The sequence below is a fragment of the Rattus norvegicus genome, chromosome 11 (genome assembly GCF_036323735.1).
Source record: "Rattus norvegicus strain BN/NHsdMcwi chromosome 11, GRCr8, whole genome shotgun sequence".
Classification (NCBI taxonomy): Eukaryota; Metazoa; Chordata; class Mammalia; order Rodentia; family Muridae; genus Rattus; species Rattus norvegicus.
In genome coordinates this window covers 45,537,239-45,560,732 of record NC_086029.1, presented here as the reverse complement: position 1 = coordinate 45,560,732, position 23,494 = coordinate 45,537,239, and the positions used below count along the sequence as shown (strand labels likewise).

General features: G+C 48.3%; 1 protein-coding gene across 4 annotated transcripts in view; it reads left to right on the top strand.

Annotated features, from left to right (window-relative positions):
- Positions 1 to 432: 432 nt before the first annotated feature.
- Runx1 (RUNX family transcription factor 1) overlaps positions 433 to 23,494 on the top strand; it is a 234,523-nt gene continuing 211,461 nt past the window's right edge. For 2 of the 4 annotated variants that reach the window (XM_008768599.4, XM_008768598.4), the window contains exons 1-2: positions 441 to 592; positions 824 to 939. In XM_008768599.4, coding sequence (XP_008766821.2) covers positions 882 to 939 — 58 coding nt within the window. In that variant the 5' untranslated portion in view covers positions 441 to 592; positions 824 to 881. Of the gene's footprint in view, positions 621 to 823; positions 940 to 23,494 lie in introns of all 4 variants that reach the window. The other 2 variants (XM_017598053.3, XM_039088599.2) reach the window with 2 other exon arrangements.

The following is a 23,494-nucleotide window of genomic DNA, read 5'->3' as shown; positions in this document are numbered from 1 at the left end:
ACCAAGCTGGTGCCCAGCGTTTAAGCCACGAGAGCCGCATCCGGGCTCGGCAGCGAGTTGGTGCCAACGTAGAATTGCTGTTGGATAAACAGCAAGGCAATCTTTATCTAAATCATCAGTTGTTCCTCAAACCACAAATAACAACAGGATCTGAACGCCACTAAATCTGCAAAGAACAGAGAGACATCAAGGAAAGACTGAGGCAGGGGATTTCTGTTTGTTGTTTATTTGTTGTGCTTTTTTTTTTTCCTTCACAGCCCCTCTCTTCTAAGCCCTGCTCAACTGTTTTCTTACACAGCCTGGGGGAGGGCAGGTGGAGGGCAGGAAGGGCATAGCTCAGAAAGTTTAAAAAAAAAAAAAGAAATTGACATCACTTAAGTCACGTGGTTGGCAAGAGCCAATGGTGGTGGGTTGTGGAAAGGGGAACAGTTAAATTTGTAATTTGGGTTGTGTGAAAACTTCTTTGGACCTCATAAACAACCACAGAACCACAAGTTGGGTACCCTGGCAGTGTCAGAAGTGTAAGCCCAGCACAGTGGTCAGCAGGCAGGACGAATCACACTGAATGCAAACCACAGACTTTTGCAGAGCGGTGAGCAGCTCAGCCCACAGCATAGGCGGTGCTTCTTTTTTTCTTCCTTTTTTTTTTTTAATCTTTAACAATTTGAATATTTGTTTCTGCGACAATACTTCCCCCCAGCCCCCACCCCACAGGGCCCATGGAGTAGCAGAGGTGTTAAGGTTGCGTGTAGAAAGAGACTCGGGGAGCCATGGTGGGAGATGAGGTCAGAGTAAGTGTCCTTTCTTGGTTTTTGCTCTGAAGGTAAAAGAAATCATCGAATCCCCCGCCTTCGGGAGAGGTGCCTTTTCGAAAGGAAACGATGGCTTCAGACAGCATTTTTGAGTCATTTCCTTCATATCCACAGTGCTTCGTGAGAGGTGAGTACGCTGGTCTTTTTATTTCTGATTTCGCTCAGCCTTGCACGGACTAAGATGGCAGCCTGTGGACCCTCCGGTGCCTGCCTGAGGTCCCTGCCGGCTCGTGGGAGTAGGAATTCAAGCAGAGGGCAGTGATTCTTGAGACCGTGAGATTATTGTTTGTCAGACGCCGTGCTGCAGGGACTTTTAGTCAATGCTTCGTTAGGCTGTTGAAATACTTGGTTGCTGGGTGAAAGTTGTATCCAGTGCTTTGGGCCGATCTCGTTTCAAGTCCCAGAGATTAGAGGACTGGCTCGGAGGACACTCTTTGGGTTTTAGCTGGCTGTGCCTTGCCCTGAATGACTTGAAGGCAGCAAGCTGTCTGGCCCCGGGTGCTGAGTTCAGCTTGCCCCGGGGTTTAGCGGGCTCAGTGCTGAGCTGACCGGAAGAGCCGGTGCCAGCAGTGTGGGCTTGGAGAGGCAGCTCACAGGTATACCTTGGATCAGCATGGAGATTTCAGGGCCAAAGTGGCCACTCGACAGAGGACAGGATCTGGGCAGACTTGTTCTGGGAAAAATCATCAGAAGAGGCTGTGTTGTGCTGTGGTTTTTCTTTCAGCCTCAATTGAAAGAGGCAGCCAGGCATTGCTCAAGACAGAAAGCCAGTAAGTTGTGGTACACGGCCTCCTCAGAAAGAACTACGAAGCCATTTCCTAAGTCCACAATTCTCACAGCAGAAATTACTAGATTACAGACTCATAGGTAGGCACCATGGAGGTCCCTCAACCTTCCTGCCATTTTTATAGCAGTTCTTAGGAAACTTACAAAGCTGGAGTCCAGCCATAGAGTCTGTGTGTGCTGGCTGGGTCTTTGATGATACATGGGGACCGAGTATAAGTAAATAAAAACAGTGGCATAAAAATATCACAAAGACATGGCTGTGTGTCCCGATGTGCAGTTCAATACTCTGGCAGAGCCCAGTGGAATGGGGGGAATCATTCGTTTTCTGGATACAAATAATTGTGCACACTCAACCAGTATCTGTGAGTCATTATTATTCATACAGCTGAGTGAGCGGGGGCCTGGCCCGCTACTTTGTCACACAAAGGCTATTGAGGTTGTGGTGGAGGTCTATGCTGAAACATAAAAATTGGAGGAAGGGGTGGGGTGTGTGTGTGTGTGTGTGTGTGTGTGTGTGTGTGTGTGGTATGAATGTGTGTGTGTATCCTATATGTATGTATGTGTGGTATGTATGTGTGGGGGGTATGGGGTGTGTGTGTGTGTGTGTGTCTCTCTCTCTCTCTCTCTCTCTATATATATATATATATATATATATATGTAGCATATGTATGTGTGCGGTATGGTATATGTGTATTGTGCATGTGTGCGTGCATTGTGTGTGCTGTGTGTATGTGTGTGGGGGGGATGTGGGTCTATGTGCATGTGGTATATTGTATGTGGTATGGTACATATGTGTGTGTGTGCTGTGTGTATGTGTAGGTGCATGTGTGTGTACTGTGTCTATGTGTGTGTGTGGTGTGGTGTGTGCATGTTTGTGTGCTGTGTATAGGTGTGTGTGCATGTGTGTATGCTGTGTGTATGTGTGTGTGGTGTGGTGTGTGTCTATGTGCATGTGGTATATTATGTGTGATGTGATATATATGTGTGTGTGCTGTGTGTGTGTGCATGTGTGTGTGGTATGTATGTTGTGTGGTGTGGTGTGTGTCTAGGTGTATGTGGTATAAGTGCGTATGTGTGTTAGGTGTGTATGTATGTGTGTGGTGTGTGTGTATGTGCATGTTAGGTGTGTGTGTGTGTGTTAGGTGTGTGTGTGTATGTGTGTGTGGTGTGGTGTGTGTCTATGTGCATGTGCTATATTATGTGTGATGTGATATATATGTGTGTGTGTGCTGTGTGTGTGTGTGCATGTGTGTGGTGTGGTGTGTGTCTATGTGTATGTGGTATAAGTGTGTGTGTGTTAGGTGTGTGTGTATGTGTGTGGTGTGTGTATGTGCATGTAAGGTGTGTATGTGTGTGTGTTAGGGGTATGTGTGTGTGTGTGTGTGTGTGTGTGTGTGTGTGTGTGTGTGGCGGCACGTGTGCTTTTGGGTTTGGGGAGTGGCATCAGGATTTAAGGAGGAGAAGAAAGCAAGTCATTAACCAGTTCCAAGCTTTAAATTAAAGGGCTTCCAAGTGCTCCCTTGCTGGCGGCAGAGAAAACTGAGTGAGGCTGAATCATGGGGACGGACTGGTTCGAGTCACGTGTCTCCCAGTGTCCTGCAGAGAGTTAGGCAGAGACAGCAGCCCTGGGGGCCTCTGGTGAGAAGCCACCAACTGTTCACAGGTTGTGTTTGCTCTGGGCAGCCGACAAGTTAAGGAAGTCACCTTTGTAGGAAAATGCCTGGCTTACTCTCCTCTCAAAGCATGCTCCAAACGGTTACTGTTTCCTATTAGATGAACTCGGGAAGACAGGAGCAGGGAACTTTGAACATTCCAGCGGATCATAGGTGACTGCAGCCTGCAGTGCTGCCCTTCTAGCATGCCTGTATGAGTCCAACAGAAGGACGGTTAGTGATGCGGTAACCAGGAACTCAAACAAGCCTGACGCCTGCACCTGCTTCCCCAGTGCGGGAGCAAGAGTCTGTTTACATTCAGCAGGCTACCTGGACAGATCCTGGTTCTTATCAAAACCCAGAAAGGGCTGGGGAGATGTGTAAATGCTTACCGTGCAAGCGTGAAGACCCAAGTTTGAATCCCTAGAAGCTTTATAAAAGCCAGGTGCAGGGTTGGGGATTTGGCACAGTGGAAGAGCGCTTGCCTAGCAAGCGCAAGGCCCTGGGTTCGGTCCCCAGCTCCGGAAAAAAAAGAAAAGAAAAAAAAAAAGCCAGGTGCAGAGGCATATTCCACCTGTAACCCCAGCATTCCTACAGGGAGACAGCAGTTAGAGACAGGGCCTCCCTGGAGGCTCATGGGCCAGCTGGTCTGGAGTGCGTATGTAACAGCAAACAACAAAGAGACCCTGCCTCCAACAAGACGGGAGGTGAGGACCACCAGCTCGAAAGGTTATCCTCTGGCTCCAACATGTACACTGTGACATGCGTGTGTTCGCACACCCCCACGTGACTATGCACATGTGCACATAACACGGAATGCATACATCACATATATGCACTGTTGCTTTTCCCTTTAAATCAACACAGTTCATCTGAAAAGGCCTCACTCACTCCTCCTCCGAGCAAACTGGAATGGATGGAGGGAAAGGGGCTGTCAGAGTCCACAGCTGATAAATAAGTTGGAGCCTCAGCATGGAACCTGAGGGAGTTCTTGACAACTCCTTTGTTAATATTATTCCTTCTGTCCTAGGGACCTGTCAACACAGGGGATTAAATGGCCCACATCAGCTACCCGTGACACTCACTCTAGCCAGAATGGCAGCAATACTTGGCTTTTTTTTTTCATCCCACTTGATCCCAACTCCAGACCTCCACCCCCCTCACCCTGCTTCTGTCTCCTAACCAGTCTCCTGGCCCCCCATGCCACAGGCTGACCACTCCTAGGGCTCCTCAGGGTGGCTGCTTCTGCCTGTAATTTATGGCCTGTGCTCCCTCCAGGAGGAGCAGCCACTGTGAGCGGGGTGGTTCCCAGCATCTTGTTTTCCTCCTGGCTTGGTACTTTATCAGTCCCCGGCAATCATCACAGGAGGAAACCTGTAACTCACTTTCAGCCTGATACCACTGTGGAAACGGGGAGAAAACAGAGATGGGGAACCAAGGAAGCCATTGTTCCCTTTCTCGTGAGAGTTGGGCCAGCATCTGAGACAGTGGCACGCAAAAAGAATGTGGTCTACCACAGAGAGCTCCTCTCCCCTCTATCACCCCACACCAGGTTCCCACTTAGTCTGCCTAAGCAAGAAGATAAGACTCGGTCGAGACTCTCAGGAACTATCACACGTGGTTGGAGACGTGAAACTCTTGCAGAAACCCAACTTGGTCCCCTCAGAAGGTGCAATGAACTGCACAAAAGAGATGACTGGTGGAGAGGAGGTGCTGGGGGAGCTGCTACATCCCCCCCCCCGTTTTTTCAAAATGCCTCGGGCAACCTCGCTCTTAGAAGTGGCTTAGTGGTCTAGGCAAAGCCTGAATGCCGAGATGCCTCTGAGTTCCTAGAACCACGGGTAGAAATCTCAGCAGTGTGGCTCTGTGCCTCGAGTCATCCGGCAGAGCTGTTCAACAGGAATCAAAGAACCGAGGCCAGCTGTGTGCGGTGTGTTCTCCCATAAACACACGTCCACCACTATTTAAAGGCGTGGAGACACTTCCTCTCACACCACAGAAGACTTAGGGGACAGCCAGTCATAGATGGAGCTGTGTGTGGCTTTGCCCACCGTGCAGAACCTGTTAGTGAGTGACCAGGCTACTGTAACAAAATATCACAGACTTGCTGACTTAAAAAGCAGAAATGTGTTTCCTCGTGGTCTGGAGGCCAGGCGTTTGACGCCAAAATATCAGCAACTTTGCTTTTTGGTTTTAGGGTTTCGGGGTTTTTTTGTGGGGAGTGTCTCTCTCAGTCACTTACTTGTTGCCTCTTCTGGCCTCTCTCTCTCTCTCTCTCTCTCTCTCTCTCTCTCTCTCTCTCTCTCTCTCAATGTTTCAATATTTAGCCCAGCCTGATCTAGCACTCACTGTGTAGCCCAGGATAACCTTGGATCCTAACATTCTTCCTGCCCAGACTCTTAAAAATCAGAGTCTTATGATTGCTGGTGAGATCTACCAAACCCAGTTCCTCGCCTCCTCTTACAAGGACATCAGACAGAGCATAGTACACCCCCATACCTCCTTCTATCTGATTGCTTCTAGAATGTTCTATACCCAGCGCAGGCAGAGTCTGAGGAACTTGTGGTTAAAACCCGAATGTATGAACTTGTGTCAGGGAATGATGTAGCCCCTGGCATGGCAGCGTCTTGGCAAATCTGCCTCCTTTTGTCCATAAGGAGGCCAGCATAAAGCAAGTGGCCAGATGGAGCCCTGGACATTGGAGAATCAGACCCTGCCACCCCTGTGAGATGAATTTTCACATCTGAGGTTGCCCATGCATGATGAAACTAATTTTTAAAAAGGTTTTAAAAACAATCTAAGCGTGCCCTCGTAGCCTTCACCTCACACTCTTTCTGTATACTGACGGCAGTAACCTAACAGAAGCCCAAGAAGGTCAAGCTTCAGAAGAGCCCGGAAATCCACTACCTCTGTCCTGGTCCCTCTGGCAGGATTGCCCTGTGTCTCAGGCTAATCCCCAAGGACACCTTGCCAACCCTGGCCGAGTGGCTGTGGGGGTAGGAGAACCCTACAAGCAGTTCACATATTAAATACAGGACAGGAAGTGGTTGGTTGGAACTGGAAGGATGAGTTTCTGTGTGACGCACTTGTCACAAATATAAGGAGCTGAGTTTGAATCCCCAGAACCTATATAAAAAACCAGATACTCATGTATGTAATCTCTGTGTTCCTGCTGTGTAGGAGGTAAGACAGGAGGACAAGTACTCTTGCCCGAGTCCTCCACAGGAATGCCATTGGCACACCCATGTACACACACACACACACACACACACACACACACACACACGGTGTGCACAGACACACTGTCATATACACAGGCGGCACAAAGAAGACAGTGAATAAATGAGGGAAGAGGCAAGGATTATCAGAGATGGCAGCGAAATCTGGAATTAAACAACCAAAAGCCTTCCAGAGCAGTTAGAAGCAACAAGATCCCTCCATGTTCTGGAGACAGACCTAAGATGAGCTCAAGAAGGATGTGGCCCTTTGCTGGGAGGCAGCAGAGCAAGGCTGGACATGGCTGGGATACAGCAGGGCTGGCTGGGGCTGGGACACAGAAAAGCCAGGTGTCTGCCTGTAGAAGAAAGAGAGCTTTTAAGAACAGGCGGGATAGGAAGTTTGAAGGTAGAGTGCACAGGTAACACCACAGGATATTTCCCTCTCCCTCTCCCTCTCCCTCTCCCTCTCCCTCTCCCTCTCCCTCTCCCTCTCCCTCTCCCTCTCCCTCTCCCTCTCCCTCTCCCTCTCCCTCTCCCTCTCCCTCTCCCTCTCCCTCCCTCTCCCTCTCCCTCTCTCTCCTCTCTCTCTCTCTCTCTCTCTCTCTCTCTCTCTCTCTCTCTCTCTCTCTCTCATTTTCTCCCTTTAGTCTAAGCCCAGGAGCCCAGGAGCCTCACTTTTCTTGTGTTACCTTTGTTTGCTTAGAGTAAGGTGATGTTGATTTTTTTAGAAGGTGCTCTGGTTGGTTTTACTTGTTTGCTTGAGACAGGCTCTCACTCTGTCACTTGAACTCACTGTGTAGACCAGGCTGGCCTGGAATTCACAGGGATCTATCTTCTGTGCCTCCGAGAACTGGGTTTAAAACAGCAGTTCTCTAACAACCCTTTCACAGGGTCACCTAAGACCATCAGAAAATACAGATAAATTAGGATACATAACAGTAGAAAATTAAAGTTCTGAAGTAGCGGAGAGAATGATTCCGTGGTTGGGGTCGGCACAACACGAGGAACTGTGTTAAAGGGTCGCAGCATTAGGAAGGCTGAGAAGTATATGTTGGTTGATCTGGAAACAGTTACGGCAATGAGTTGAGTGAATATGATCAAAATGAACTTTATTTAATTCTCAAAGAAGTATTAAAATGTTTTTTTGAAAAAATAAATAAAGGCATGCACTACCATGCCTGGCTAAACCTGAGTTTTGTTACCTTGCAGAACAAACCATTAGAGTACCTAATGGCCGGTGGAAGAGCTCAGCTCCTCTACATGCAAGCACCATTCACAGTGGCTAGCCAATAAAGATGCAGTTAGCTAAGACAGCAGCCAGTGAGTTGGCTGACCTATGCTATCCACCCAGGGAAGAAAAGAGCTCACAGTACCATGGAGGACTCCAGGAAGGCTCCCTGGAGGAAGTGGCAGAATTTTTAGAAGTAGGGAAGATAGAGAGGAGGGGAAGGTAGTCCAACAGAGGGCTCAATGTAGAGTTACAGAACCCTGTATACAGAGACACAGGAGGCAAAAAGCTAGTCAGCTCCCCTGGCGACACTCAGCCCCCACCCTGCTTCTCCTTATCAATGACCTCAGGAGGCGAGAGGCATCTTGGAGCCCCCTGAAGAGCTACATTGATGCGGTTTCTACAGACCCTGAACAGATACATTGATGCAGTTTCTACAGACTCTGAACAGTTACATTGATGATCACAGAGGCTGAGCCTTGGGTCAAGACACAGGGGGAGAGAGAGAGAGAGAGAGAGAGAGAGAGAGAGAGAGAGAGAGAGAGAGAGAGAGAGAGAGAGAGAGAGCGCACAGGCACTTTCCTGAGGATCCGGATGCAGCCTTAGGGTCTAGAAGGCTCTTCTAAAGAGAGCCATTTGTCCTGTTGAAACACATGCATGTTCTCTGGGACTCTTACAACCAGTGGCCTCCTCTTCTTCTCCATGATATTTGTCATTGACAAGTCTTCATCAAAGCTCAGAGATAAAGGCTTCTCGAGTTCTTGTCTGGTTGGGGCCAGGAGGGGGAGGCCCACACAGGAAGCTCAGGCCTTTCTCAGGTAACTTCCCAGTGACCTAGATGAGTCAATAGTGAAGCTCTGTCTACTTCGAGTTCTGCAAAAGGGGTTAGTAACATTCTAGAAGAGCTTGCTGCTCAATGACCAAGTTCCTGTGTGAAATCTTTGAACCCCTTAGAAGCCATGAAACACATTACAGCTTAGCAATGTGAAGAAGTTTTTGTCATTGTTGTTTTAATGTTTTACTTTGGTATGAAAAGTTTTCTACCATTCCACGCACAGAAGATATGTTCAGACACTGAAGTGTTTTTCTATCTCCCAGTGTGCTAGAGAAATGGATTGAGAATGCTTTAGTGTACAAATATGGTGTTTACCCCACATCTGTCCCTTGGTCCCCACTGTCCTTTCTCATCATGAGCCACCAACCACGGTGCTTTTTCTGCATGTAAGAAATCTCAAGCTTAAACAAGATGTTAAGTCATTTTTGACATTTTTAACCCTGCAAAATATAACCGTGGCACCCCTTGAGACAGAAAAGGAGCGTTCCCAGGCCAGTGAGGCAGTGCAGTTTGGAGAGCACTTGCCCGCATGCACCAAGCCCTGGGATCCATTTCTTTTCTTTTCTTTTTTTTTTTTATTTAATTATTTAATTATTTATTTATTTATTTTTTATTAACTTGAGTATTTCTTATATACATTTCAAGTGTTATTCCCTTTCCCGGTTTCCGGACAAACATCACCCTCCCCCCTCCCCTTCCTTATGGGTGTTCCCCTCCCAAACCTCCCCCCATTGCCACCCTCCCCGCATAGTCTAGTTCACTGGGGGTTCAGTCTTAGCAGGACCCAGGGCTTCCCCTTCCACTGGTGCTCTTACTAGGATATTCATTGCTACCTATGGGGACAGAGTCCAGGGTCAGTCCATGTATAGTCTTTAGGTAGTGGCTTAGTCCCTGGAAGCTCTGGTTGCTTGACATTGTTGTACTTTTGGGGTCTCGAGCACCTTCAAGCTCTTCCAGTTCTTTCTCTGATTCCTTCAACGGGGGACCTATTCTCAGTTCAGTGGTTTGCTGCTGGCATTCGCCTCTGTATTTGCTGTATTCTGGCTGTGTCTCTCAGGAGCGATCTACATCCGGCTCCTGTCGGTCTGCACTTCTTTGCTTCATCCATCTTGTCTAATTGGATGGCTGTATATGTATGGGCCACATGTGGGGCAGGCTCTGAATGGGTGTTCCTTCAGTCTCTGTTTTAATCTTTGCCTCTCCCTTCCCTGCCAAGGGTATTCTTTTTCCTCATTTAAAGAAGGAGTGAAGCATTCACATTTTGATCATCCGTCTTGAGTTTCCTTTGTTCTAGGGATCTAGGGTAATTCCAGCATTTGGGCTAATAGCCACTTATCAATGAGTGCATACCATGTATGTCTTTCTGTGAGTGGGTTAGCTCACTCAGGATGATATTTTCCAGTTCCAACCATTTGCCTACGAATTTCATAAACTCGTTGTTTTTGATAGCTGAGTAATATTCCATTGTGTAGATGTACCACATTTTCTGTATCCATTCCTCTGTTGAAGGGCATCTGGGTTCTTTCCAGTTTCTGGCTATTATAAATAAGGCTGCGATGAACATAGTGGAGCACGTGTCTCTTTTATATGTTGAGGCATCTTTTGGGTATATGCCCAAGAGAGGTATGGCTGGATCCTCAGGCAGTTCAATGTCCAATTTTCTGAGGAACCTCCAGACTGATTTCCAGAATGGTTTTACCAGTCTGCAATCCCACCAACAATGGAGGAGTGTTCCTCTTTCTCCACATCCTCGCCAGCATCTGCTGTCACCTGAGTTTTTGATCTTAGCCATTCTCACTGGTGTGAGGTGAAATCTCAGGGTTGTTTTGATTTGCATTTCCCTTATGACTAAAGATGTTGAACATTTCTTTAGGTGTTTCTCAGCCATTCGGCATTCCTCAGCTGTGAATTCTTTGTTTAGCTCTGAACCCCATTTTTTAATAGGGTTATTTGTTTCCCTGCGGTCTAACTTCTTGAGTTCTTTGTATATTTTGGATATAAGGCCTCTATCTGTTATAGGATTGGTAAAGATCTTTTCCCAATCTGTTGGTTGCCGTTTTGTCCTAACCACAGTGTCCTTTGCCTTACAGAAGCTTTGCAGTTTTATGAGATCCCATTTGTCGATTCTTGATCTTAGAGCATAAGCCATTGGTGTTTTGTTCAGGAAATTTTTTCCAGTGCCCATGTGTTCCAGATGCTTCCCTAGGTTTTCTTCTATTAGTTTGAGTGTGTCTGGTTTGATGTGGAGGTCCTTGATCCACTTGGACTTAAGCTTTGTACAGGGTGATAAGCATGGATCGATCTGCATTCTTCTACATGTTGCCCTCCAGTTGAACCAGCACCATTTGCTGAAAATGCTATCTTTTTTCCATTGGATGGTTTTGGCTCCTTTGTCAAAAATCAAGTGACCATAGGTGTGTGGGTTCATTTCTGGGTCTTCAATTCTATTCCATTGGTCTATCTGTCTGTCTCTGTACCAATACCATGCAGTTTTTATCACTATTGCTCTGTAATACTGCTTGAGTTCAGGGATAGTGATTCCCCCTGAAGTCCTCTTATTGTTGAGGATAGCTTTAGCTATCCTGGGTTTTTTGTTATTCCAGATGAATTTGCAAATTGTTCTGTCTAACTCTTTGAAGAATTGGATTGGTATTTTGATGGGGATTGCATTGAATCTGTAGATTGCTTTTGGTAAAATGGCCATTTTTACTATATTAATCCTGCCAATCCATGAGCATGGGAGATCCTTCCATCTTCTGAGGTCTTCTTCAATTTCTTTCCTCAGTGTCTTGAAGTTCTTATTGTACAGATCTTTTACTTGCTTGGTTAAAGTCACACCGAGGTACTTTATATTATTTGGGTCTATTATGAAGGGTGTCGTTTCCCTAATTTCTTTCTCGGCTTGTTTCTCTTTTGTATAGAGGAAGGCAACTGATTTATTTGAGTTAATTTTATACCCAGCCACTTTGCTGAAGTTGTTTATCAGCTTTAGTAGTTCTCTGGTGGAACTTTTGGGATCACTTAAATATACTATCATGTCGTCTGCAAATAGTGATATTTTGACCTCTTCTTTTCCGATCTGTATCCCCTTGATCTCCTTTTGTTGTCTGATTGCTCTGGCTAGAACTTCAAGAACTATATTGAATAAGTAGGGAGAGAGTGGGCAGCCTTGTCTAGTCTGGGATCCATTTCTAACACTGCAGAAACTGGGGAAGATGGGTGCACTGTATTACCCCCATATTTATAATCAGGAGTTCAAACCATCCTCAGTTACATGAAGTCTGAGGCTGTCCTGGGATACAGAGACCCTGTCTCAGTAAAGAAGAAAAGGGAAGGGAAGGGAATGTGTTTTCTTTGAGGTCTTTGGAGACAATGGTCACCATCAGGAAGTGTTATGATGGAACCCAAGGATCTCTCACATTAAACAGGGTTGGTTCTAAACCACCTGTCGCCTTCATGTCAGACAAGCTTATACATTCCTCCTGTGTTCTCTTGGACTCCCTCGGCTTCCTGAGGGCATCTCCTCTGCCCTCACTTTTCTCCATCACCCTCTCTTCAGCCCTGATAACACTGACCGGTGCCAAGAGACAACAGCACAGAGGCGAACACGGAGCCCAAGGGTGCTCACAGTGATACATTTTATTATAAGAACAAAAGGTTTGTTTGGATTCCTCAGTGAGTGTGCGCCCGGCTGCACATAGAGGAAAAGCTGACCACAGCCGCTGGTGCAGACAAGGGTTGTCTGTGTGTGGAGTCAGCACCCCAGACTGGTGCACAAGGGACACAAGACATCACTGTTTCAGGCTCCACCAGGCTGGGCCAGGGCCAAGATGGCTGAGCACCTGAGACTCTGTCTAGGCAGAAAGGAGTTGGCAGGCCTCTGCGTCATATGGGCCGGCCTTTTTATTCAGAAGGGGAAGCTTCTTCCTTTTTTTTTTTTTTATACTTTTTGGTATCTATTTCAATTCATTCGTTGAGAATTTCATAAGCCTATACCATGAAACATACTCAATTCCACTCCCTGTTTTCCCTTCCAATCCCACCCATATCTGCCCTGGGACACACCTCCTTGCAACTTCGTGTCCTCTTCCCCTATTTATTGATTGTGTGGCTGACCGATTGGTTTAGAGTGTGTGTTTAAGTGTCTGAGTGCATGTGTGTGCATAGTCTGTGGAACTGGAGCTAGAATTACAGGTAGTTATACCCACTGTGTGTGTGCTGGGAACTGAGCCCTGATCCCAGCACACACACAGGCAAGGCAAGGGCACTGGGAATTCTTAGCCACCGAGTCGTCACTACAGAACCCTTGCTTGCCTTCATAACCACCCACTGAGTCCACTTTGTGCTGACCATATGGGTCTGGGGCCATCCACTGGAGCACGACCAACTAACATTCACCACATCTGCAAAGAGGAATGTTCCCCCTTCCTTACCCATCAACCCCCAAATAGTCGCTCAGTTAAACCTCCTTAGCCCCTCCCCAGTCTGTGCTGGAGGTTTGGCTAGCTGGATCTTATGTGGATCTTGTGCAGGCGACCAAGTAACCACGTCTGCGGTGACCACACCGTGTCCTGTCAACCAGTCTTCCCCAGCACTCCTCTCTGTCTGTTGGCTCCTACGCTCTTCCTGTTTCTTCCCCTATCTTCCCTGAGTCTGGGGGCCACAGAGGTGGGGAAGGGAGCTGATAAAAGAATGTCCCTCTAGGGATGAATAATCATTTATCACTTATTCTCAGCTCTTTCTGAAGTTATGCGTCTCTGCCTTAACTACTCCCCGTTAGAAAAAAGAAGCTTCCTGCCCAGTGTTGAGAACTGCCCAGACCTATGGATAGAAATGTAAATACTTAGCATACAGTTGGACAGCATACACATTTAGCAAATGAAGGTAAAGGAAGAGAGCTGTCTCTATCGTGCAGGCCATGGGATGCAGAAGGCAGGAACATGAGAACCGTACAGCATCCAGTAGGTGAGCTCCCAGGCAGGCCCTACCTTCCCATCTTGTATCACTGTTTCTAAGCTGACTGTGCTCTGCAGATATGATTGGCTGTCTGTATCCCAAGGTTCCCCATCTGTGGATGCAGCCAGCAACAGGAGGGGAAGATACTGAGGGGAAAAACTGCATCCGAACTGCGTATCACACTTGATTCTTTTCCTTATCTGCTTTCCCTGAGTAGTATGGCCTCCTTTGCATGGCCTTTACATAGTGTTAGATATGAAAGTCCTCATGTCTAGAAGGACGCACATAGGTTCTATGCAAATATTATGCCACTGTAAGAGGGACTTTGTCCTCTGTGGGGGTGGGGACCTGTGGACCTCTCCCTCTCTGAGACATTGAGAGGTAGCTGTGTGCACGCAGAATCGCCAAGTTCCTCCTTGGTCTGCAGGAGGCTGGGGTATCTGTCCACACTTGATTCACCAAGACAAGGCAGTGGGGGCTAAGGAGAGGAGGGGAGGGAGCTGAGTCAATAGGAAACAAGGTGTGGCAGCTTACAGTGTCAAAATCACGCTTAGTCCCCAATTTGCTAGCAATCCTATGAAAAGACTCCCACCAGACCCACTACTAGGGGCTAACGTGTGTCTTGAAGAGATTTGTTTTGCTTCTTACAAAATTATTTTCCACAGAATCATTATAGGATTATTTCCATCTCTTCCCTCCCTCCCTCCCTCCCTCCCTCCCTCCCTCCCTCCCTCCCTTCCTCCCTCCCATCCTTTCCCCTTTTAACCTTCTTCATGTTTCGCTGTGGCACTGGTGACAGAACCCAGGGCCTCACACATGCTCTGGCCTTGATACATACCCCAGCCATCTCTCTATCCCTTAGTCAAGTGAAACTTAGTTTCAAATGACTTACCATCCATTTACTTAAGGATGTTTTTCTTTCACATAGAAACAAAAACTAAGGGATAATAACCACAGTGTGACCCTCTTTCTAGGAGGGTTCTCACTCTTACCTCATATGACTGCCTGAGGAAGGCTAGTTTTGCTTGGTAATCATTGGCCCTGTCAGCTTCCGGAGTCTGGATGCAAATCTCTCTCTTCTGAGAGAGTCAATGGCTCATTTAAAGAAAAAGAAAGGAAAGAAAGTCCTTATTTGGGTTTCATTTGAAGGAGGAAATAATATACACGCCCCATTTCACCTTGCAGCAAGATGGGTGTGCATTTTGATGACCGATGACTCTGTACACAGCACTATCATCCCATTCCAACCCTTCACTACCTAGCTTTGGACAGGCTTCTTTTAAACCAGTGATTCTCCCAGACATTGTATCGCCCGCCCCCCACACTCCCCTACTACTCCAATAGAAACAGTCTCAAAAATGGAGTTCTGAGTTTCCTCCTTGGGTTTGCTGAGCACTCACTCTGCTGGTCCAAATGTCAAGGCACATTCTGGTGGTTCCTAATCAAGCCTCCATGTGTGTCAGCTGGGAAGCTGCACAAGCACTCAGGGGCGAGCATCTCTCACAGTGAGCACAGCATCTACACAGGCAGGGGTGAGCATCTCTCGCTATGTACAGCATCTGCACAGGCAGGCAGAGGTGAGCATCTCTCACAGGAGGACTTTTGGAGGGGACTTTTCTGAATGGCAAATGGAATAAGATAAGACTGCTCAATAAACCAAACTCCCCAGGAAGCCGCTCCAGGAGGCAGCATTTCCTCCTTCCTTACAAGTTTATCATGGTCGTGGCAGTGTAGATATTCTTCTGAAAACATGACAAGGAGGAGCTTCCTTAGGAGAGCCCAAAGAAAACTCTAGAAATTGCTGTTCTACTCAACATGCAGATAAGGGTATGTGGTAAAGAGCAAAGGAAACCAGGCCCTGCCTAGAGGCAACTGGGGAGCTGAGGCAGGAGGATTGCAAGTTTAGGGCCAGATGGATAATTTAGTGACATCTTGTCTCAAATACACAGTAAAAGAACAAGTAGAGATCAGCTCACTAATCAAGAGCTGCCCTGGTATGTGTGCGACCTTGGGTTAAGTCACCAACCTTGAAAAGAAGAAGAGTGTCTGTGTGTTCATATGTGGGTGTTTGTATGTGTGTATGTTCATGTATGTACATGTGTTATATGCACATCCATATATGTGTATGTATTTCATATGTGTGTTTGTATGTGTATATGTTCATGTGTATGTATGTGTGTCTGTGTGTGTTCATATATGTGTATGTATATGTGTGTCTGTGTGTGTTCATATGTGAGTGTTTGTAGTGTGTACATTCTTATGAGTGTATGTGTGTGTTTGTATGTATGTATGTGTGTATGTATGTATGCATGTATGTATGTATTTATGTATGTATGTGCACCTTTGCATGTATGTATGTATATGAACTGCCAAGGCCACCTTCCTCCATTGCTGTGTTCCTTATAAGCATGCCAAGCAGGCCTGTCACTGGCCAGTGAATGAACACTTGCCTTTTCCTGTGAAAAGTTCACAACATGGCTGCTAGCTGTCCATGTTCATTTCCTCAACTACAGCCTCAAAATGTACCAAGGGCTCTGGCACTGCAGCCATGATTTCTGGGAGCAGCTGTAGCACCAGCCATGGAGGTTAGCACCTCCCACAGTTAGACAGGTAAGAATAGAAAGGCCATGAGCTGGCTTGTAAAGATCAGGGCAAGCAACCAGCCCTCAACTCCCTAGGGAAGAAAGGACGGTGGTGGCAGTGTTGACCCACATTGGGACTCTTAAGCACAGAGCACGGGGTTTCCAGAGAGCAGTGTACACACCAGCAAAGGAGGCCACATCAGCAAAGGAGGTCATGCCCAGCACCCAATCAACCACACCACCATGTTTTCCTTTTCAAAAGGTTTGCCTCCCATCTGCCCCTCATTGTCAAAGCAAAGGAATAACTTTGGCACAGAGCTCAGTCAGACAGGTCATCTGTCTAAAATCCAAATGACCGGGGGCCATTTGAACTGTGGGACACTGTTCCACATGATGACACTATGCACATGTGCATGTTTCCTGTATAATTTGTGTGTGCGTGTGTAACCTCACAGTGGCTCTACAGTTCCATTTGACGGTTATCACTATGTTATAAAGCTGTAACTTTGTATCTTCTTAAATGTCTACAAAGAGAAGTCAGAATGTTCGGTCGGAACACTTAGCTGGAACCGGTTTACCGTGTGTGTGTGTGTGTGTGTGTGTGTGTGTGTGTGCGTGTGTGTGTGTGTGCGTGTGTGTGTGTGTGCATGTGTGTGCGTGTGTGTGTGTGCGTGTGTGCGTGCGTGCGTGTGTGCGTGCGTGTGTGTGTGTGTGTGCGTGTGTGTGTGTGTGCGTGCGTGTATGTGTGCGTGTGTGCGTGCGTGTGTGCGTGTGTGTGTGTGCGTGCGTGCGTGCGTGTGTGTGTGCGTGTGTGTGTGTGTGTGTGTGTGTGTGTTGGGAGTAGGGAGGATGGGCATGTGTATTCATGTGTGTGCCAGGACAGCAGCGTGCATGCACATGTGTGATGTATGTATGCAGAGGTCAGGGGAGAGTATCAGCTGTGCTTCCTCAGACACACTGCCTGGAGCTGGCTGAGGAGGTAAGGTTGGCCGTCCAGTGAGCGCTGCTCCACAGAGACTCTAGGCTCACAGCAGGTTACCACGGTGCCTGGTTTTTATGTGTGGTCTGGGGATTGGACTCACGCTGACAAGGCAAATACTTTACTTTCTGAGCTTTCTCCACAGACCCTGGATAGAGGAATTTTAGGAAACTGTTACCAGAGCTTCGAGAGGTTGGCTTCTCCGAGGCCTTCACTGGGTCTTAACCTGTCTCCCAGAGCTTGGCTGACACTGTATTCCGGGGAACACAGTTCCAGAGTCTAAGGAGTCAGCAGGCACCAGTACTCCTCTGCCTTGGTCAGACCCCAGGGCTCTTGGCAGGCCAAGCATCTATCAGCATTGTATACCAAGCAAGCGACTCGTAAGGCCCCTGGGTCTTTAGCTCTTCCTTAGGCTCGCGATAGGGACCTGGGTCCCATGGACCCTCCATCTCCCATAAACCCAGCACTGATGACACACCTGTTCCTTGGGCAATGCTGCCATTAAGTAGGTTCATTTGAATGGGTGTCTGTGGTGAAATTTAAAGCAGCTCTCTGAACGCCATCATGAGTGTGCCTGCAGAGAATGGGGTGTTCTCCAGGTGGGGGAGGGAGTGCTGTTGAAAAGCAGGAGAAGCTGGCCTAGAAATTCTGAAACAAGACTGCAGTTCCTACCCTCAGCAAAGCTCAGGGTTCCCGATTCATGAGGCCTCTCAGGAGACACGAAGCTCTCCCCTCACACCCACCATCACATGCTCATGGGCCGGCACTCAAAATGGCCATGCTTCAGGGAATCCAATGGCATTCTCAGGACCCACTGGCTCAGACAAAGCTTTCTCCATAGGCAGCAGGAGGGTCAGCCACCTCAGGCTCTTGGTGATTGTGGCCAGTCCTGACAGACTGTCAAGCCAGTCCACGATCTTTGCACAGCTCTGCAGTGGTGAGGGGCACATCCGTGCCACTGCTGAGACAGTTGCAGGATACGCATCGTAAAACCCAGCTCTGGTGAAATGGAAAGGCTTCAAACGCACGCCGAGCTGTGCTTCTCTGTGCTTCCCCATGCTTCTGTGGACATCCCTTCAGGACTTCTATCTCCTCACTCACAATGCCATCCCAATCATTCCAGAAGGAATCCAAGAGGATTCTAGTTTTCTGGACCATTAGACACTCTTCAATGGGTCGTCTTCAAAGGGATACTAACATGGAGACAGACCTGGCAGACAGTTGCCTGGGGAAGGCTGTGTACCCAGCCATTGGTTCCCACCCTACTGGGGAAGGGCCTTGCACCCAGCCATTGGCCCCTACCCTCTTTGGGAAGGCTGTGCACCCAGTCATTAGCCCCTACCCTCTTGGAGAAGGCCTTACACCCAGCCATTGGTTCCCACCCTACTGGGGAAGGCCTTGCACCTAACCATTGGCCTCTACCCTCTTGGAGAAGGCCTTACACCCAGCCATTGGCCCCTACCCTCTTTGGAAAGGCTGTACACCCAGTCATTGGCCCCTACCCTCTTGGAGAAGGCCTTACACCCAGCCATTGGCCTCTACCCTCTTTGGAAAGGCTGTGCACCCAGTCATTGGCCCCTACCCTTTTGGAGAAGGCCTTACACCCAGCCATTGGCCCCTACCCTCTTTGAAAAGGCTGTGCACCCAGCCATTGGTTCCTACCCTCTTGGGGAAGGCTGTGCATCCAGCCATTAGCCCCTACCCTCTTGGGGAAGGCCTTGCATACAGCCATTGGCCCCTACCCTCTTGGGGAAGGCCTTGCATACAGCTATTGGTTATGGTTTATGGTAGCCTAGCCACCATAAACTACTACCAGAGTTAACTGGAGCCATTCTTTAACCTCTTGGGGTCCCATTTGTGAAGTAAGGAAGTGACCCAACCTGTGTGCACCTGTCGAAAGGCCAGAGATGAAACACAGAAGATGGGAGACACCCAAAGAATGCCAAGAAGCAACAAGCAGTTGTGGCAACTGCCGTGGATGCGAGGCTGGGGAGGCGCCTCTTCTAACTTCAGAAGGTGACGTGGCTTTGTGGTGTTTCCTGGAACCAGGCACCTGAGCAGGAGAAAACAGCCCGTTCACCTCAATCTGTGGTAAAGCGAGAGCCCTGGGCTGAGCAGTAACTAAATCCATTTAAACTAAGCATGGGGTGGCAGGTGTTGCTCCTTGGGCGCTTAACTAGGCGTGAGAGCAAGTGCACTTAAACATTAAACTCTTCACATCACCCCATGAGCTGTGTTCTCACCATAACATGCAGAAGGGAAGGAAATCCTGGGGGCCAGGCTGCAGGAACACGCTGGCCAGATCCAAACAGAAGCATTCACCGGGCTACAGAGCCCTGGGGTCTGCCTGCAGAGGGTACATGCAGGCTTTGAGAACGTCTATGTGGAGCTGGCGTTGTTGCTCCATCGATAAGGTGCTTGCCTAGTGTGCCAGGAAGCCCAGGGTTGGATTTCCAGCACTGTCAAAACTGGCTTTGGTAGTACATACCTGCCGTCAGGAGGTGGAGGCAAAAATATCAGAAGCTTCAGGCTAGCCTGGGCTACATGAGAAACTGGTCTCAAAAACCAAACCAAACCAAACCAATACAAAAAGATTGTCTATATGACCCTCAAGGAAGCAGAGCCCTTCAGAGCTGCAGGCTTGCCACAGCTCCTGTATCCTGAGGACAGTAGAGACTGCCCTGGAAGTCAGTCTTGGACTGCTCTGGTGCCCTTGGGTGCAGTCAGTGGTCTAAGTTCTCTCCAAACAGTCCATGCTTCCTGTCTACTGTCTTCACTTGCAGGCTGTTCCCCACCACAGCTATCCTGTGAGGGAGACTCTGCCTTCCCTTAGCCTCCCGCAAGAGACCCGTGCTTCCCCAAACCAGCAACACCCAAGCCTGAGTGCCCATCCTGGCCCTCTTAGCAGGCTGAGGACAGTCAGATTTGCAGTGTTCCACAGGCTGGGGACAGTCAACTGTTGTTCAGTGTTTCACAGCACTTCATGGCTTTTATCCATCAGTTTTAGATCCCTCAGACATAGAAGGAGGTGTCATTTTGGACATCCTTGCAACCAAAGAGGTATCTAATATGGATGCGTTCATGTCTACGTCCTGCATCTTTGTGCTCTGTAATTTTCTGAGCAAATCCCCTGAGAACCTTAAAGAGGGGTCTGTGAAAGCGGCCCACATCTGACCCTGCATTTGTATGACCTTGACACAGAGGATGGCTCTAGCTTGTGTCTGAGATTCTTTTCTGACTCCATGCTCTAGCGTAGGCTCCACGTCCTAGATAGGGAAGCGTCCACAGGATACTCCACCACCAGGATGTCCTTCAGAAATCTAGGAACCTCTGGGAGCCAGCACCCACATGACCCTGACCCTGATTGTGACCTCTGACCCTGACCAGGGTTAGCACAGAGGCTTACACCAAAGCCTTCATCTCATTTCTGTGGTTGAAATAAAGACTCTAGCCAGAAGCAACTGACTCAGCTGTGACATCAAGTAGGCCTGTGAGCAGGACCTCGCTGTCATTATCTGCCAATCACACAGCGGGCAGAGATGTGCTTCCTGAGGGAGGAGGGCTTGGGCACGGTAGGTCTTTCTCTAGAAACATTTATCACCTCAAAAGTCTGCAGCCCATCCTCCAATCCCACGGTGGGGGCCTTGGATCCACTGAGTCAGGAGGTTTGAGGGCTTTGTGTGCTTTCCTCCCTTGTCTCAGAAGCGTGTTTCACCTGACTTTCATGCCAGGGATTACACATTCTCTCCAATTCCCTTCCGGTCTCTGCTGGGCCCCCAATCGAGGATACCGTAGGGATGAGAGTCTCCATGCCAGCCTCAGCTGGCTCCGAGAGACTCTCCGTAGATGCTAAGCGCTGCCAGCCTCTAATTGTTACTACGCAAACATCTTGATGGGGAGAAATTAAAAGGTGCTCAAGCTAATTATTATCCCGTAATAAAAAACAGTAATAAAGTAATGATGCTCCTTTGGAGAAGGCCAAGAGCTGCTGTGCTTATACAGCACACAATAGACTGGGAAATCAAATCCCAGGGCTCACGGAGGGCTCGCCGCAGCCCTGCTGGCTTTCCTTACAGTTGTCCTGCATGTCTGTGACCACTCCAGGGCCAGGCCAGCCTCCCGCCTGCCCCAGCTCCTCATCTGTCTTTCCTTTTCCTTCATAGTGACTTCTGCTGTTACCTTCAGTCAGAACTTGGGAACCCCTGGGGAGTCTTCCAGCAACCCATAATGGCAGACTCTGGACTGAAAATCAGGACAGATTACATTCCAGCTATTTCTGTACGAATGGCAGGTTTGACTCTAAACAGGCATAGAAATCACAGTGAGTGTGGGCATGTGCACATTTGCATGCTGAGTGTGCATGCACACACACACACACACAGAGGTACCACACCACACATACACACACATCACACACAGACCACACACCACACACACACTCACACACACACTCATACCACACACACAAGCATACCACACACACCTATAAGCGCATATACACACCACACAGACCACACAGACATCACACACACAAACACACCATGCACACACACATACCTACAAGTGCTCATACATGCCACACCACACAGACCATACACACACACACACGCACACATGCACACATACACACCCCACACACATACACACCCCACACACATACACATACACACACGCACACATGCACACATACACACCCCACACACATACACACCCCACACACATACACACACACACACACACATGCACACATACACACCCCACACACATACACACATACACATGTGCGTGCACACACCACACAGCATTCATAGCTGGAAGATGCTGACCATTGGCATGACCCTCCCCTACTTGCCTTCTGCCTCTGCTCTTAACTCCTTTAGTCACCAGAAAGGAAAGACACATAAGGTAGGGATTGGAACGGAGGCCCGAGGTGGGAGGCCCGAGGTGACCCGAGGCGGAGGCCCGAGGTGGTGCAAGGCTGCTTCAACTTCTGTCTTGAAGACAGTGTCAGATTAAACAGCCCGACTCATGGCTTTCTGGGGTGCACAGCCACTCTGGGGTCTCTCTGTTCTGAATTAATTGGCTTAAATCAGTGCCTATGTCCCTATTGGTTCATCTTCATTGGCAACTTAGAGGAATGAAGACCCACCGTAGACATGCACACTGTAGACGCGCACACCGTAGACGTGCACCTCTGCATAGGTCTAGCCTCCCAGAATAGGACAGAGTAGATGTGTTAAAGAGAGAGGACCCACCCTGGATGGAGGGAGGATGAGGGACTCAGTCTTAAGAGAAGGAGGAGGTGAGCTGAGCCCATCATCCACCTCTCCCTGCTTCCTGACTGTGGACGCGGTGGGCACAGCTGCCTCGGGCTCCTGCTGCCTGTTTCCCTAGCCTTGTCGAATGGCATCCACAGACAGAGTTAAATAAACCCTTCCTTTCTTCCTCCCTTCTCCCCCCCTTCCTTCCTTCCTCCTTCCCTTCCTAAGTTGCTTCTGTCCAACATTTGTCACACTAACTAGAAAATTAAAACAGTAAAATCACCGGACTAGCCCTAAGAACTAGTCCATTTCCTCAGGACTAGGACATGCATGCTCTGTTGTCTGCTCCAAAGAACATTTTTTAAGGGACTAGGTATATGTAGATAAGCATCTTCCTTTTTTAAGTCAAAGTCGTATTTAATACTATCCTTTTTACAGTCAAGGGATAGTTTACATTAAATTTATTGTGGGGCATCTCTATGTGTGTGTGTGTGTGTGTGTGTGTCAGTGTGTCTGTGTGTCTGTGTGTGTTTGTATCTGTGTTCTTGTGTGTCTGTGTGTGTGTGACTGTGTCTGTGTGTCTTGTGTGCGCGGGTGTATTGGTTACTTCTCTCATTTCTGCAGTGGAGTATCTCACAGACGCAGGCTGCAGAAGGAAGGGTGTATTTAGCTCACAGTTTGAGGGTACAGCCCATCACAGTCGGGAAGGCGCATTACCCAGAACTTGAGGCAGCTGCTCCTGCTGCATCTGGTCAGGAAGCAGAGAGAGACAGATGCTGGTGCTTATCTTCACCGTCTCCTTTTTGCTCAGTCCAGAACCCCATCTGGTGATGACATTGCCCACAGTCAAGACCTGGCTTCTCACCTCAGTTAACCTAGAAAGCCTTTGACAGGTATTCGTTACTCCTGGCTAACTCTAGAGCCTGACAACACTACCCATGAGATGGGGTGTTGTACTAGTCTGATGTTCGGCTGTGAAGGGACTTCAGAACTGTGTCCCACAGTGGCTGTACTAATCTGCATTCCCACCAGCAGCTCACAGTGGGTCCATCTCCTCAGATATTCATATTTCAACAGCTCTGGAGTTTCTGGGAGGAATCTCTGGGAATCCTAAAGGTCTGAGGTGACCCATCATGGAGGCTTTACCCTGTATTTCTCTGACAGTTAGAGGTGTTGATCAAATTT